The sequence below is a fragment of the Pongo pygmaeus genome, chromosome 6, assembly GCF_028885625.2.
Source record: "Pongo pygmaeus isolate AG05252 chromosome 6, NHGRI_mPonPyg2-v2.0_pri, whole genome shotgun sequence".
Taxonomy (NCBI): Eukaryota; Metazoa; Chordata; class Mammalia; order Primates; family Hominidae; genus Pongo; species Pongo pygmaeus.
Genome location: NC_072379.2, coordinates 91,030,210 through 91,048,687, shown reverse-complemented (window position 1 = coordinate 91,048,687; position 18,478 = coordinate 91,030,210). Strand labels below are relative to the sequence as shown.

Below are 18,478 nucleotides of genomic sequence, written 5' to 3'. Positions count from 1 at the left end.
CCCGCTAATCTAAATCTTGTCCTCTAAATGAGCATTATAGCAATGCCTCTTATATATGACTGCACTTAATATATTTGAAGCTCATGTCATGGCCCCCTCAAGTCTACTCTAAGCTAAACAACCCCAATTCCTTTGGTTAGTTTCCCGTGACATACTTTCCAAATAACTAATCTTCCTAATTCCCATCTCAAGACAATGTCACCGTTTGTCAATATCCCTCTTCAAATATTGCACCTAAGTTGAATTAATGACCTAATTTAAATGTCTACCTTCCACAAACAAGGCATTCTGCTCATATAAACAGAACTCAAGACCCTCCATCATTGTTTTTAGCAGCCATATGACAGCTATGGCTTCAGAAGTACTTTTAAGTAAAATTTCCCCATTCTATGCTTGAACATCTAATTTTCAGAACCAGAAAAGAAGAGTCTGCATTTAAATCAATTATATTGGATTGCCCATTATTCTAGCCTTTTGAAATCATTTTGAATCTCAATTCTGTTTTCCAACTCATTAGGAATCCTTCTCGGGTTTCTGACTTTACAAAATTTGGTTATGCCTTCTCAAAACCCAAGTATTATTTAAAATGGTAATAGTAAAACAGTAAAAGGACAGAAATTAGATATTAAGCACAAAAGTATTACATTGGAGATGTTCTTTCAGTTTAGCACCACATACATTAATAATCTTAGTGTACATTTGTTCAAATAGTCAGGAATCTGCCTAATATTCCGTCATTCATCACATACTATGCATTTTGTCCATAAGGATATGACAATTCAAATGTCTCACTGTAGGCCAGGCATGGTGCCTCACACCTGCAATCCCAGTAATTTGGGAGGCTGAGGTGGGAGGATTACTTGAGATCAGGAGTTCAAGGCCAGCCTGGGCAACAGGGTGAAATCCTGTCTACACAAAATAACAATAACAATAATACAAAAATTAGCAAGGCATGGAAGCATGTGCCCATAGTCCCAACTACTCGAGAGGCTGAGGTTGGAGGATCACTGGAGCTCTGGGAGGTCAAACCTATGTGACCTGTGATTGTACCACTGCACTCCAGCCTGAGTGACAAAGGGAGACCCTATCTTTAAGAAGGGTTTGCTGAACTATTCACAATAGCAAAGTCATGGAAGCAAGCTAGGTGCCCATCATTGGTGGATTAAAGAAAATGTGGTACATATACCCCATGGAATACTATAGAGCCATAAAAAACAACAAAATCATGTATTTTGCAGCAACATGGATATAGCTGGAGGCTATTTTCCTAAGCAAAGTAACACTGGAACAGAAAACCAAATACCATATGTTCTTACTTATAAATGGCAGCTAAACATTGGGTACTCATGAAATTAAAGATGGCAACAATAGACACTACAGACAATTAGAGAGGAAAGGGAAAAGGAAAGTCAAGGGTTGAAAAACTGTTGGGTACTATGGTCAGTACCTGGGTGATGGGATCATTCATATCCCAAACCTCAGCATCATACAATATGCCCAGAAAACAAACCTACAAATGTACCCCAATCTAAAAGTTGAAAAATTAAAATAAGAAAACACCCTGAATATTAAAAATCACCCTGCCTATATCACACTCCAGATTTACGGGTCTCCTTCCCATCAACCTCCAGTCTGCTTCTGTGCTAATGCTAATCCTTCTCTACTGGCTGTACGTTCTCAGTTTCATCCTCAAATGCTTCTCACTCTGCTTGCTTCTTAAATGCTGTTGTTTCCCTAAGCACTCTCCTCAACACAGTGCTCTTGCTATACCCTCAGAGCCTAAGTGACCTCATCAACATCAATGGCTTCAATTACCTCTTATGTACTCATGGCTCCCAAGTTGTCTCTCAGCTGCACTCCCGTACATCCACCTGTCTTCAGGAGAGCACTGTTTCTGTGTGCCTGAGGTACTATAAACTCAGGATGTCCAATGCTGAACTCATCCTATTTCCCGCCCCCACCACCACCTCCTCCTCTTCCTTCTCTCGATTTTTTTATCTCAGTAAAAGACAGCAGCATCTACTCAGACCAAAAACTTATAAGTCATGGTAGACTGAAATGTATCACCCGGTTGCAGTTTCCTGAAAATAAGATGTCTTTAATAGCTGTCAAATCCATCTATTCTCTCCCTCTCCATTCATGCTGTCATGTGTTTAGTTCTGTTTGTTATTTTCTCCCCGTGAGAGGCAAGAGTCTCCTAACTGATCTTCCTGTGTCCAATGTGATTTCCCTTTTATGTTCCTTCATTTGCCAACAGAATAATCTAATTTGATGTTAATAGCGCTTCACAGCTTGCCTCGCAAGACCTCCAGTCTCTGACACTTCTGCCACCACCACCCACATGCCCTTCAAGTTGGCCCTTGAAATTATAATATTTAATTCCTCTTTGATGCTATACATGTTATTTTCTTTGACTGAGATGTGGTGGTCTCTGTGCATCCTGTAAAGCACTACTATAAATACTTCCAAACTCAGCTGAAACATCACTTGCTCTGACACCAGAGTTCCTTTAGTCTGACTTAGTTGCCTCTTCTCTGTGCTTCTATACGGCCCTGTGAACGACTCCATCACAGCACTTAACCCATCTGTACTATCATCATAGACTATCCTATAATTTTTTCCTGTGAGAGAGATACATGCTAGATGAGCTAATAAACATATGAATGGCAACTGAAAAAGAAGCAACAGAGAATGAATAGTCATGAAATATCTAAAACACACTCTTAGAACCAAGAATACCAATGCAAGCGCAAGAATTCTTGGTCACTTTGTAGCTGCTTCCATATTTTTCTCAAACACCTGAAAGCCTTCATATATTGTAATAATTTAATAAGGTATTATGTACCAAACATTCTTTTTGGAAATTAAGATGTATTACAGTTTGATATGTTAACGGAAGTAATTCCATATACCTTTTTATGGACTAAATAATTGCTTTCTCTGGATATTATATATCTCAAAACACACAGATAAGAAAAAGGCTAGGGAAATATATATTATCCTTATTATACTAAAAGCTTGTATATATAACGATGCAAACACCTAAATAGGAAATCTCACAAAAAGTGAAATACAAAAAGCTAAGTGACACGAAAAATACTGACCTTCATGAGTGATTAAAGAAATGCACATGTTAGGTCACAAAATAAGTCTTAATACATTCAAAAGACTGAAACAATATCAAGCAGCTTCTCTGACCACAGTGGAATAAAACTAGAAATTAATAACAAGAGCAATTTTGGAAACTATACAAATACATGAAAATTAAACAATATGTTCCTGAATGACCAGTGGGTCAATGAAGAAATTGAGAAGAAAATTGAAAAATTCCTTGAAACAAATGGTAATGGAAACACAACATACCAAAACTTATGGGATACAACAAAAGCAGTATTAAGAGGGAAGTTTATAGCTATAAGTGTCTACATCAAAAAAGAAAAAAAACTTTAAACAATCTAATGATGTATCTTAATGAACCAGAAAAGCAAGAGCAAACCAAACCCAAAATTAATAGAAAATAATAAAAATCACAGAAGAAATAAATGAAATGAAGAAAATACAAAAGATCAATGAAACAAAATTGATTTTGTTTTTTGAAACGTTAAACAAAATTGACAAAACTTTAGCTAGACTAAAAGTTAAACAAAATTTTGAAAAGTTAAACAAAATTGACAAACTTTAGCTAGACTAAGAAAAAAAGAAGATACAAATAAATAAAATCAGAAATGAAAAAGAAGACATTATAACTGATACTGCAGAAATGCAAAGGATCATTAGAGGCTACTATGAGTAACTATATGCCAACAAACTGGAAAACCTAAAAGAAGTGGACAAATTCCTAGACTCATACAACCTACCGAGACTAAACCAGGAAGTCCAAAACATGAACAGACCAACACCAATGAAATCAAAGCCATAATAAAAAGTCTCCCAGTAAAGAAAAGCCTGGGACCCAATGGCTTCACTGCTGAATCCTACCAAGCATTTCAAGAAGAACTAATCTCGATCCTACTCAAGCTCTTCTGAAAATATAAGAGGAGAGAATACTTCCAAACTCATTCTACAAGGCTAATATTACCCTGATACCAAAACCAGACAAAGACACATAATAAAAAAAAACACAGGCCAATATCTCTGACGAATACTGATGCAAAAATCCTCAACAAAATACTAGCAAAATGAATTCAACAACACATTAGAAGGATCATTCATCATGACCAAGTGAGATTTATCCCTGGGATGCAAGGATAATTCAACATATGCAAATAAATCAATGTGATACATTGGATCAACAGGATGAAGGATAAAAGCTACAAGATCATTTCAATTGATGCTGAAAAAGCATTTAATAAATTTCAACATCCCTTTATGATTAAAAAAAACTGGGTATAGAAGGAACATACCTCAACATAATAAAAGCCATATAAAACAGGTCCACAGCCAGTATCATACCAAATGGGGAAAAACTGAAAGCCTTTCCTCTAAGATCTTGAACACAACAAGGATGCCCACTGTCACCACTGTTATTCACCATAGTACTGGAAATCCTAGATAGAGCAATCAGATAAGAGAAAGAAAAAAAGGGCATCCAAATTGGAATAGAAGAAGTCAAGTTATTCTTGTTTGCAGATGACATAATCTTATACTGGAAAAACCTAAAGACGCCACCAAAAAACTATTAGGACTGATAAAAAAAAAGTCAGCAAAATTGCAGGATACAGAAATCAACATACAAAAATCAGTGGCATTTCTATATGTTAACAGTAAACATTCCAAAAAAGAAATCAAAAAAAGTAATCTCATTTACAATAGCCATGAATAAAATACCTAGGAATCAACTTAACCAAAGAAGTGAAAAATCTCTATAATGAGAACTATAGAACACTGACGAAAGAAATTCAAGAGGCCACCAAAAAATGGGAAAATATTCCATGTTTATGAATTGGAAGAATATTGTTTAAATGTCCATACTGCCCAAAGCAATCTACAGATTTAATGCAATCCCTATCAAAGTACCTATGATATTCTTCAAAGAAATAGAAAAACAATACTAAAATTTATATGAAACCACAAAAGACCCAGAATAGCCAAAGATATCTGATACAGTTTGGCTCTGTGTCCCCACTCCAATCTCATTTCTAATTATAATCCCCATGTGTCGATGGAGGGACCTGTAGTCCCCACATGTCAAGGGAGGGAGGTGATTGGATCTTCAGAGCAGTTTCGCCCATCCCATTCTCATGATAGTGAGTGAATTCTCATGAGATCTGATAGTGTTATAAGTCTTTGGAAGTTCCTCCTTCACTCTTCTCTCTCCTGCTGCCTTGTGAAGGTGCTTGCTTCCCCTTCACCTTCTGCCATGATTGTAAGTTTCCTGAGGCCTCCCCAGCCATGTGGAACTGTGAGTCAATTAAACCTCTTTCCTTTATAAATTACCCAGTCTTGGGCAGTTCTTTATATCAATGTGAAAAAGAACTGATACACTATCCTAAGCAGAAAGAACAAAATTGAAGGAATCAAATTACCTAACTTCAAATTATACTACAAAGCTATAGTAACCAAAATAGCATGGTACTGTCATAAAAACAGACACATAGACCAATGGGAACAGAATAGAGAATCCAGAAACAAATCCACACACCTACATTGAACTCATTTTTGACAAAGGCACCAAGAATATACACTGGGGAAAGGACAGTCTCTTCAATAAATGATGCTGGAAAAAGTAGACATCCATATGCACAAGAATAAAACTGACCTTGATCTCCCACTGTATATAAAAATCAAATCAAAATGGATTAAATACTTAAATCTAAGACTTCAAACTAAGAAACTACTAAAGGACAACGTTGGGGAAAATCTCCAGGATATTGGTCTGGGCAAAAATTTCTTGAGCAATACCACAGAAGCACAGGCAACCAAAGCAAAAATAGACAAATGGGATTACACCTAGTTAAAAAGCTTCTGCATAGCAAAGGAAACAATCAACAAAGTGAAGAGATAACCCACAGAATGGGAGAAAATATTTGCATCTGACAAGGGATTACTAACCAGAAAATATAAGGAGCTCAAACAACTCTGTAGGAAAAAAATTTAATAATCTAGTCAAAAAATGGGTAAAGGATTTGAATAGATATTTCTCAAAAGCAGACATGCATGTGGCAAACAGGCATATGAAACGGTGCTCAATATCACCAGTCATTAGGGAAATGCAAATCAAAACTACAATATCATCTCACCCCAGTTAAAATGACTATCCAAAAGACAGGCAATAACAAATGCTGGTGAGAATGTAGAGAAAAGGGAATCCTTCTACACTGTTGATGGGAATGTAAATTAGTGCAACTACTGTGGAGAAAAGTATGATGTTTCCTCACAAAACTAAAAATAGAGCTACCACATAAACCAGCAATCCCACTGCTGGTTATGGACTCAAAAGAAGGGAAATCAGTATATCAAAGAGATGTCTGCATTGTGACATTTGTTGCACAACTGTTCACAATAGCTAAGATTTGGAAACAACCTAAGTGTCCATCAACAAATGAATGGATAAAGAAAATGTGGTACGGCTGGGTGCGGTGGCTCATGCCTGTAATCCCAGAACTTTGGGAGACTGAGGTGGGCGGATCACAAGGTCAAGAGATCAAGACCATCCTGGCCAACGTGGTGAAACCCAAACTCTACTAAAAATACAAAAATTAGCTGGGCATGGTGGTGAGCACCTGTTGTCCCAGCTACTCCAGAAGCTGAGGCAGGATAATTGCTTGAACCTGGGAGGCGGAGGTTGCAGTGAGCTGAGATTGCACCACTGCACTCCAGCCTGGCGACAGAGTGAGACTTCATCTAGAAAAAAAAAAAGAAAAGAAAATGTGGTATGTATACCCAATGGAGTACTATTCGGACATAAAAAAAGAATGAGATTCTATCATTTGCAACAACATGGATAGAACTGGAGGTAATTGTGTTAAGTGAAATAAGCTAGGCACAGAAAGACACACATCGCATGTTCTCATTTGTTGATCTAAAAATCAAAACAAGTGAACTCATAAACAGAGAGATTAGAAGAACAGTTACCAGAGTCTGGAAAAGGTAGTTGGGGGGTTGGAGAGGGAGGTGTGGATAATTAATTGGTACAAAAAAATAGAAAAAATAAATAAGACCTATTATTTGATACCACAACAGTGTGACTATAGCAAATAGTAAGTTAATTGTACATTTTTAAATAACTGAAGGAGTGTAACTTAATTGTAACACAAAGGATCAACGCTTGAGGGGACAGATAACTCATTCTCCATGATGTGATTATTTCACATTGCATGCCTGTATCAAAACAATCTCGTGTACCATATATATATCTACTATGTACCCACAAAAGTTAAAAATTAAAAAATGTTTAAATGTAAATTGTCCCAATGAAATAGCATTTTTTACCATCAAATTAGTAATGATCATAACAGTTTTCAGTGCTGTCCAGGGTATACAGTTTATGTCCTTCAATCTAACTTTTCTGCTACAAGTAATCATCTCAATTAATTAAAAATCCAGACACTGTTTTGCATTGTTTTTGATCATAACAAACATTGATTATAACACTGTTTTGATTATACAACAGAAAATTTAAAACAGCCTATGTGCCCAAAATTAAATTTACACATTCATTCAACAAGCATTTATTGAACATCTACTAAGTGCCAGGCACTCTTCAATGTGCTAGAGATATAGTAGTGTCTTTTTAAAAAGAAAACTATTATCTATATGAAGCCTACAATTTATTGAGGGAATGTGAAGTCATACAAACCAAATAAATAATTAAAATATGTATTATTATGGATGCTAAAAGGGCTATAGAGAAAAACAAAAGCATGAAATGTAGATTGAGAGGAAGGGATTGCAATTTTATTTTATTTATTTATTTTTTTGAGATTGAGTCTCGCTCTTTCACCCAGGCTGGAGTGCAGTGGCCTGATCTCGGCTCACTACAAGCTCCACCTCCTAGGCTCATGCCATTCTCCTGCCTCAGCCTCCCGAGCAGCTGGGACCACAGGCTCCCGCCACTATGCCTGGCTAATTTTTTGTATTTTTTGTAGAGACGGGGTTTCACCGTGTTAGCCAGGATGCTCTCAATCTCCTGACCTCGTGATCCGCCAGCCTCAGCCTCCCAAAGTGCTGGGATTACAGGCACCTGGCCGGGATTGCAATTTTAAATAGGTAGCCAGGGAAAGCCTCAGTGACAAAATGACAATTGAGTAGAAACTTGAAGTGCATGAGAGACAAAGCCAAGTAAGTACCTGAATGAAGAGAGTTCCAGGCAGAAAAGATCCAGTACAGAGGCCTTGAGAAAGGAGCATGCATAACACATTCTAGAAAGAACAAGGAGACTGGGACTGGCTGAAGCAAAATGAAAAATGGGGAGTTCTATGGTTTGAATGTGTCCCTGAAGGTTGATATGTTAGAAACTTTATCCCAAATGTGGTGATGTTGAGAGGTGGGGCCTAATGGGAAGTGTTGGTTCATGAGGGCTCCATCCTCATATATGGCTGATGGCATTACTGCAGGAATAGGTTCCTTATAAAATAGAGTTCAGGCCCCCTCTTGCACTTGTTCTCTTTCTCTCTCTTTCTTTCTTGCCCTTGGCCTTTTGCCGTGGTATGACATAGCAAGGAGGCCCTCACCTGGATCTTGGACTTCCCTACCTCCTGAACCTGGAGGCAAATAAATTACTGTTCATTATAACTTACCCAATCTATGGTATTGTTATAGAAGCACAAAATAAACTAAAAGAGGGAGAGTAATAAGAGGTGACATTAGAGGCTTCATGGAGGTCAGATTAGGTTGGACCTTTGATATAGTTTGGATATTTGTCACCACCCAAATCTCATGTTGAATTTTAATCCCCAATGCTGAAGGTGAGGCCTGGTGGGAGGTATCTGGATCATGGGGGCGGATTGCTTATGGCTTGGTGCTATCTTTGCAATAATGAGTTCTCAGGAGATCAAGATCTGGTCATCTAAAAATATGTGGTACCTGCCCCTCCACTCACTCTTGCTCCTGCTTTTACCATGTGATGTCCCTGCTCCCCCTTTGCCTTCCACCATGACTGTAAGCTTCTTGAGGCCTCCCTAGAGGCCCAGCATCTGCCAGCACTGTGCTTCCTGTAAAGCCTCCAAAACCATGAGTCAACTAAACATATTTTCTTTAGAAAGTACCCAATCTCAGGTATTTTTTTTACAGCAATGCGAGAACGGCCTAATACAGTCTTGTATTAATGAAGCCTTAGAAGGGTGTTGAACAAAAGAATAACGGTTTTAAATTTATATTTTAATGCTATCTCTGAACTGCACGGTGACATCAAGATGGAAAGTTACAGTGATAGTCCAGGCAAGATACAATGGTGGTATGGCCTAGAAATTACAGGAGAAGTGAGGAGAAGTTCTGATTCAGCTATTGGGAAGAGGATTTGCTGACAGGACGGATGTAGGATGTAGGAGAAACGACATCAGTGGAGACTGCAGAGTTCTAGATATGAGCAACTAGAAGAAAGGAGTTGCCATTCAATGAAATGGAGAAAACTATACAAGGAGTAGGTTTGGGGAAAATGTCAGGAGTTCAGTTTGGTACCTGTCAGATTTAAGGTACTTATACAACTGGTGACACCAAGGCTATGCTTGATAGGATTCCAGGGGATGGTCCACAAAGGAAGTGTTAATTTGGGAGCTATCCACATGTAGGTGACATTTAAAGCCAACAGACTCCTGACATCACTAGGAGTGTAAGGATGACAGAAAAGACAGGAGGGCCAAGAATAAATCGCTGGAACATGGCAATGTCAAGATGTCAGGAGAAACTGGCAAAAACTGAGAGGGATTACAATGGATTAAGAGAAAAACCAGGAGAGTTTGGGGCGCTTGAAGCCAAGTAAATTTCAGTGATGCCAGAACAATCAACTGGGTACAATGTTTCACAACATATAACTTTTATAGTTAGAAAAAGTACTCCTATAAAATATTTTTGTAAGTAAACAAATTTACCTGTCCATATCCCAGATCTTTCATACTTCAATGCACCTCCTGAGAAACACTATTCTTCACTACATGAGAATAATAACTGATATTGGCGACTGCATTAGAATTTACAAAGTGCTTTCAAATGCATTAGCTTGATCTCACAGCAGTTCTAACATAGATAAGACAGGTTTTACTCTGTCCATTTTCAGACAAGAAAAGATTTAAAGGGGTTAATTTGTTGAAGGTCACATAAACCAGTGGCAGGGCTCACATTTGCATTAGATTCTTAAATACCTTCAGTACTGCTTGTACTATAACAAGACACTACTTTGCAGCTGGACCAAAATGTAAACATCACTCCCCCATAAGTAGCAAACATTGGAAAACATTTACCAAGAAGGCTAACCATACTCTCTTAATATTACCATGTTTTTCTATTTTAATGTCAATCTCAGAAAGAGGTGTTTTATTAATTTCCACATTTGTGTCTTCTATCAGGCTATGATGTCCTGGAGAATGATGACAATATTCTCTGAATCCTGTTTTATCACCAGCATCTTGCATAATTCCTGACATATAAAAGATAATTAAGAAATGCTTGCTGGTGTACTTCATGATAATGAGAGAATCTCATGGTCCATTTGATGTGATTATTTAAGGAGTTTCTAAGACACCCTGTAGAAGCAGGAAGTAAGCTAGGGTGACAGTTTAGGGAATTTTAGCAATGAAATGGGTCCCTGGATTTCAGGCAACTAAACTGTATTCCTGTATCAGTCCATTTTCACAGTGCTGATAAAGACATACCCAAGGCTGGGCAATTTACAAAAGAAAGGGGTTTAATGGACCTATAGTTTCAGATGGCTAGGGAGGCCTCACAATCATTGTGGAAGGTGAAAGGCACATCTCACATGGCGGCAGACAAGAGAAGAGAGATTGTGCAGGGAAACTCCCCCTTATGAAACCACTGGATCCCAAGAAACTTATTCACAATCATAAGAACAGCATGTGAAATACCTGCCCCCATGATTCAATTAACTCCCACCAGGTCCCTCCCACAACACATGGGAATTCAAGATGAGATTTGGGTGGGAACACAGGCAAACCATATCAATTCCTTTCTTTATACTGAGTGCAATGGTTCTTGCTGGGCTTCAATCCCAGGGTTTCCATTTTGTAGGTTGTGCACGGGAACCAAGCACTTATATTTCTAACAAGTTCCTAACTAATGTTGACACTGCTGGTCCTAGGATCTCACTTTGTGGACTACTAACCTAGAGAAAAGAGCTTATAAAAGCAACATTTTTAATAAGGGTAACAAATGTACTTTCAACTCGAGTTGTAAACTGAGTTGAGAATCAACTTCAGTATATTCTGATCACAGGGTTTGTTTTGTTTTGTTTTGTTTTGTTTTGTTTTGTTTTGTTTGAGACAGGGTCTTGCTCTGTCACCCAGACTGGAGTGCAGTGGCACAATCACAGCTCCGTGCAGCCTCAACCTCCCAGGCTCAATCAATTATCCCACCTCAGCATCCCAAGTAGCTGGGACTACAGGCCCATGCCACCAAACCCAGCTAATTTTTTTATTTTTTTGTAGAGACAGGGTCTTGCTATGTTTCCCAGGATGGTCTAAAACCGCTTGGCTCAAGTGATTTACCTACCTCAGCCTTCCAAAGTGTTGGGATTACAGGTGTGGGCCACCTCGCCCAAACTGACCACTAGGGTTTATTTCAGGGTCTTAAATCTGGCACAACCAAGAGGAGATGTTGATTAGAATTAAATGTACCATAAAGATCAATTCCTGTTTATAACTGAAAAAGCAGAAACTATTCACTTACTATATTTTTAAGTCAGTGATTAGTGCTCCCAAAGAAAAGGACATATGTCTTACTCATTTTTAAAACCCCCAAAATGCCTTAAATGAAAAGATAGTACTGTTTGCTAATAAGATGATACAATCCTTGCCCTCAATGAACATATCATTTACTAGGGGAGAGATAACATTTGTGTATTCAAAGCCTCTGGTAAAACAAATGGTGCCTTTGTGTGATTTAGAAAATAGTGACCCCCTCTGGGCATATGAACTAGAAAAAGGTATCCCTTTTTCCAGGTAAATGCAGACCTGTGCCAGGACATATAGCTAAGCATGCTGAGAAATGGATGGATTCTTTTTCTTAACCCTTTAGCTGGGTGCCCTTGGAGAGAGCACAACTCATTCATCTACATGGGGTGGGGGGCTGTGCATGCAAAACACTTGTGGGACAGCATATATGTGTTAGAGAGTAAACAACAGGCTGTGACTAGAATTCAGAGAAGAGAAAAGATCCTTTGTTTTTACTAGTCCAGGAAAGGATAGGATATAGGGATGGATCTAGGTCAGGAGGCTTCCTCTGTGAGATGTTCTCTCACCATCACCCACAACCTGCATCCAGCTAACTCCTACTCATCCTTTGGATCTTACCTTAAACATCTTTTCCTGGTAACCCACCTGCTCCCAGCCCCTAATTAGGATGGCTATTCATTCTCACTACACACAGAAATTTTCCATCATAGTACTTATGGCAAATGTAATTGCATGATGTGTGGTTTTGTTTTAAACCTACTCCCCTGAGATTACAAAGCTCCATGGAGCAGGGGCCTATGTTTTGTTCATCCATTCATTGTCAATACCTGCTATATAAGTACATGATAAATATATGTATATATACATATTGAATATTGAAATAGTACATAGAACACAGATGATGAAAGGCAAAAAGGAAAGAGAATAATCCATGGTTTCTTCAAGAGAAAAGAAAAGCGACCAAAATGTGGCTGGTGTTTTCTGACAATAAAGAATTATTATAAGATGTAAGACTCTGCTGAAGAAGACACTATGATAGGAAAACGTGCCACTCTATACTATGTTCTGCTATTTCCATCCCTTGTGCTAAAATATGACACTTCACAGATCTGTCAACTCTTGGTTTTACATTGTAAATATTGATGGTGTGAATACTTGCTCGCATTTGCCTAAAACATGAGAAATGATTCTAAGCATAAGAACTGGAAATGGAAAATTCACCTCCACAGGCATTAACAAAAAAGATTAGTTATGATAACTGCTTGAAAACAGAGGCTGAGTCCTAACTCCATCAATAACAGTGTGACTGTAGAACCTCTGACAGCTTCACCCACAGCCCATGGCCTTCAGGGACTTCCTACAGAAAGGATGTTTCTCAGCTGTGCCCATCAAGTTCTGAAACAAAAAACATGACCATTACAGGTCTTGTGGTTTATGTGGATTTTGAAGACCCAGTAGATTACCAAATCTAGGAAGGCTCTATAACACAATTCTACTCCATTACCACCATCTCACCTCCCAGTTAACACTCAGCCCAGCTCCACCATCCCATAGGAACCATTCTGGCGCTGAGCACCAGTGACCTAATTACAAAATTCAATCTTCTCTCTTCAGTCGTCATCTTATTTGGATTTCATTGGGCAATGACACACAATGAGCCCTATCTTCTTCAAAGGCTTTTCTTTTTCCCACAACTCCACACTCATATTTCTTCTTTACCAGCCATTGCTACATGTCTCCTTTGTGAACTCCTCGGTTTCTGTCCCCTTTCATGTAGGTAAAACCCAAGTCCTATCTTCAGCCCTTTGTTCTCACTCCCTGCATGATCTCAACCAATCCAGTAATCTCAACATTGTCTTTCATTCAAGTTATTCCCAGGTCACCACACCAACCCACACCATGCCCCTGAGGAACGGGGCCTAATAATACCTAATTGCCTATTCAACAACTCTACATAAAGTCACGCCTTCCAGAAAGAACAAGCTCCTTATCCCATCTTCTTCACATTTCTTCTAATGGAGGTGAAGAGTCACCATCCTCTAACCAAGTTAGAACATTTCATTCTCTCACCCTCTGCATCCACTCACTGCCAATTCTACCTAAAGTATACTACTCCTCTTTTTGAAGTCCTACTACTGCATCTGATTGCCTACCAAATGAAGACCAGCTTCTTAGTGTGATATAAGGTCCCTTATGATAGGCTCCTGCCTGCCTTTCAGATTCATCTCTCATTAAGCTTCTCATTGCATGCTGTACTTCAGTTAGAACCAATTACAATACAATGCTGTTTCATGTTTCTGCCCTTTTTCAATCTGCACTCTTCACCTGAAATGTCTTTCCCCCAAACTAGCCTACACTCACATCTGACCCTTGTCTGCCTGGCAAATTCCTACTAATCAATTAAGTCTCATTCACTTCCTCCATAGGGCCTTTTCTGATCCCCCCCAGTAGATATGATGGCCCATTGCTTCTTTCATGGCTTCAAATCACTTAATTGCAATGTTTGTTTACATATCTGTCTCATCCTTATCCAATTAAATTATATTCTTTAAATTACTAATTTCATATCTGACAGTTTGCCTAGCACATGGTATAAACTGAATGTGGAGCAAAAACTGTTAGCAAAACTCATCATTCAGTAGTCAGAGAGAACAGCAGAATTGCATTATGCAAGATTTTACAACAGTGAACTAAGAATCAGCTATTTTGTGATTTAATTTACCAAATGTAAGTAATACAGACATAATCCAACTAGTTCTGTTCTTTTTACTCTCACGCACTCTTCTATCTTCTGATACCTTACTGCAACTCTGAATTATCTGTTGGCCTTTATATTTTTTTGCTCTGGCAGCCCCATTAAGTCCTATTATTCACTGAGTCAAAAATGTCATGTCAAGTCTTGGATGGGCCTATCCTAGGAACCTCTGGAGTCTCACTGTAGACTCTTCCCAAAATATCAGGATCTAGCTCTACTAATCTAGCAATAGTCAACCCTCACATTTATATTTCTCCTTTATCTTATATTAATCTCATTTAATCCTCATAATACAAATAATTGGTCATGTTTTATTAATAACATTTTACAAGTGAAACACAGGCCAAGAAACCCAAAGAAGATTTACCTTTTATAAGTTCATCCCATACAAAAACCTGAGGAATTCTATACTTTCGGATGTCTAGGCCTCATTTTTTTCCTTTGAATACCATTGTCCAAAGTCACATCCTATTCTCATGCTTCATCTGCCGGCACATTGACTTTCCTTTTATTTCTGTCTCCCAAATGATCGCTTCCTGTTTGTGCGTGTGCTTCCACACTGCCGATCACCAGCTGAACATTCCAACACAATAATTTTTCTCCCCCTTTCGACTCCATAATCCAAACACTTTGACAAAGGAATCTGTATTTTATGAGTTTCACCCGAGTCCAATCCTCTGCAAAAATCTAAATGTAACTTTTACCCATAACCTAGTTTTTGAAGGGCCTTTTTTCTGAACTCAGACAATTATAACTGGATGACTCCCAGGCCAGTTCTCTGCATTTCTCTTCCTTTAGTTGCTTTCCTCTAAAACCAGGCAGGAAAATCAGACTTTATGTAACTTTGTTAAACATGACTACTTCTATAAAAATATTAATAAATGAGGGTGACATAAACTACTGGGGGAAAATGAGGTTCAAAATGGCCTATAGCTTTTTCTATACTCCTCAACATTCTCTCATATTGAGAGTTGGTTTTAGCTTTCAGCCTGAAAATCCCTCACTTTAACTGCCCTCACTCTGTTCCCCACTGCATAGTCTGTCCTTTGTGGCATTTGCCTCCTTTAATGTTAATAAAAAGTGGAAAATGATAAACGAGCAGGAGTGAACACAGAGTAGTTACTTTAACTGGGTCTTTATTCACAGGCGTTTGGCCCACAATCCCATAACTGTATTCAGAGGAAAGGGCTGAGCTCAAGAGGATACCCTTTCCCCACTCCCAGCACAAACATTCCTTTACCTTCAAAGCCTGAAAATAACTTGCCCTCCCCACTTTCCTCATAAAAACAATGTCAGAGAAAAACAATGACCAATTTTGTAAATTAGTTCCACTGGTTAGACCAGGTATCAAACAGATTCAACCCCTGGGAGATCACTAGGCCTCTTCTACTTCCAAGAACTTCTAACTCCCATTAGGTCCTCTTACTTGTCAGTAATCAGGAAGAACATAAATGGATCTGTGCATTACCATTTATAAAAACATACAGCCAAAGGCAGGCTCAATAGCATCCTCCTATATATTTTATTTATTCTCATTTTTCAGAAGGAAAATGTAAATTTCAGATCTCAAAGGATAAGTCACATGCAATTTCTAAAGCCAATGCAATAAGGACCTGTGATTAAGTGAACCCAGCCTTCCTGAACCTTCCGTCATCTCTCTGCCCCTCCTTTCAATCTTTGTTTTAGGTTGCAGACTCTTCTTTCTAGGTATACATGTGTAGGACATGTGTTCATCTAAAAGATTAGTCTAGTTGTAGAGACCAAAGGCATCACTTCTATTGACCCTGACCCTTCACCTACTTCAAGCAGATTTTCATTACTAGGAATTGATGTTATCAGAAGCTTAAGACTTTTCAGTTTAGAAAAATACATTCTGCATATTAGAAGTCGGGGGCTGGAGGATAAAGTTTATCTTGTCACAACTGTTCAATCTGAGATGTCCAAGAAGCAGCTTTCTGTGGAAACCTGGAATAATGGATTATTCCCAGGTGATACGTAAAGTTGTAGAATATAGATTAAGCTCATTACACTAAAAAGCCCTAAAATTAAACATAGCTGTTTGTTGAGCTCTTGCCCTGATTTCCCCAATTACAACATTGCTGTGTGTTCGCACACAAGCCTTTGATCCGATTCTCTTTCATTTCAGTCTGTCCTGGGACCTGTACTGTAGGAGAGAAAGACGAAAATCCATAGATGATGGATGATGTCTAGAACACAGATACTCTGTAATTCAAGTCTCGGTAAAATTCAGAAGTTAGAGCAACATACACAAACAAGAGGGTCTGGCCTTTCTTCCCAGAGGGGCTATTGGCTAACCTATTTTTGCTACATTAATTAAAATGACCCATCGCCCTGATTCCTAACAATCTTCCTAAAAACAGTATCTATTCCATATATCCTCCCAACACAATCAAAGTAGGTCAGAAATGTTGCTTCCTTCCCCTCATTGATTTTCATTAAGAGGATGCACTTTCTGGAACACTAAATGGAAAGATAAACACCCAATACAAGTACCAATGACATCCCCTGTAAATTTTTGGCACACTGTCTCGTTCTTCTAAAAGCCAGATAAAAATCTCATCACTCATAGTTTATCCTTTTTGGCTGTAAATCAACAATAATTAAAAGCTATAAAATACACCGCGGCAACACTTCAGCCAGGTGATAAAGCACCTCCCAAAAGAAGCATATTCACTCTGTCTTTTCTAATTTTCTCCATCATCAACCTGCCTCTTCTCTACCAAGTACATACTCTTTTTTTTTTTTTTTTTTTTTCCCAAATTCAAATCCACATTTTGTCAGAAGGATGCTAAGTAACACCACACATTGGCTTAGCAAACCCACAGGGCCTTAATCAGGAAGCTGAGGGCAGGGGAGTGGGACGAAGGCGTTTGCAGAGACAGGGGAGTGGAGACAGGGGGAGGAGGAGCGGGAAATCCTCTGGTGTCTGTGTCTGGCTCTCTGGAAAAGCTGTGATGAGATGGTTCTTCAAATCCCACTGGTGGGGCTTCCCCAGTCTCCTCCCCTTCCTGAAATCTTTCCCTTGACCCCAGGTCCTCAAACCTGGCTGTCCAAAAAAGACGCCGCAAAGTCCTGCAGAGCCCCCAAAACACACGAGCGCGGACAGAAAAGCATCCCCCGAGAGACAGCGAAGCCACACACCCTCTCCGGGCCAGCTACCGGGGCGGGCAACTTCACCCCTCGAAGCAAACGAAAGCCCCTGTTCTCCAAGCAAAGGAAAAGGGGATGGCAAACAGAAATAAACAGGCACCGCTCTCAGCCTTCATCTTCCGCGCCCTCCCCCCGCAAACTCCAGGTAGAGGGCCAGGTGCTGCTCACCTCCTGGCAAGGAGGAAGCGGGCGGCTGGAGGCGGAGGGCAGGTCCCCAGCCCAGGCCGCCTGGCAGCCGGCGAGCGCCCAGCAGCAAATCCAGGCGGGGCTCCAGGGCGGCGAGCGCCCGCGGCGGGGAGCCTCCGCCGGCTGCCCCCGGCCCCTGCCCCGTACCGGCCCCCGGGCGCGGAACAGCATCTTCGTCCCGCCGCGGTCGGCGGGCCGGCGGCAAGGCAGCCTTCCTGGGGTGCGGCGGCAGCTCCGGCTCCCGGGCCGCGACTGCTGTGCGCTCAGCTCGCCGCTCCGTCACCCGCTGCCCGTCCGCCCGCTGACAGCTCCGCTGCGCTCGCGGCCCGGGCAGCCAGCGCCGGTGCTCCCGTCACGCCGGAGGGAGGAACCGCGGGGCGCGGGAGCGGCGCGGGGGCGGGACGCGGGGCGGGGACGCTGGAGCTGGGGAGCAGGTGGCGCGGGCGGGGGCTGCGGCCCAGCCCGGCGGGTCCCCAGGGACTGCGCGGCGCTCGCCTCGCGCTAGAGGGCGAGAGAGGCTGGG

General features: G+C 40.2%; 1 protein-coding gene across 3 annotated transcripts in view; it reads right to left on the bottom strand.

The window, feature by feature from the left end:
* Nucleotides 1-18,266, bottom strand: part of ELAPOR2 (endosome-lysosome associated apoptosis and autophagy regulator family member 2) — a 172,433-nt gene extending 154,167 nt beyond the window's left edge. Inside the window, exon 1 of one of the 3 annotated variants that reach the window (XM_054494071.2) lies at nt 17,938-18,266. In XM_054494071.2, coding sequence (XP_054350046.1) covers nt 17,938-18,126 — 189 coding nt within the window. In that variant the 5' untranslated portion in view covers nt 18,127-18,266. The remainder of the gene's footprint in view (nt 1-17,937) is intronic. The other 2 variants (XM_054494072.2, XM_054494073.2) reach the window with 2 other exon arrangements.
* Between the last annotated feature and the right edge of the window lie 212 nt (nt 18,267-18,478).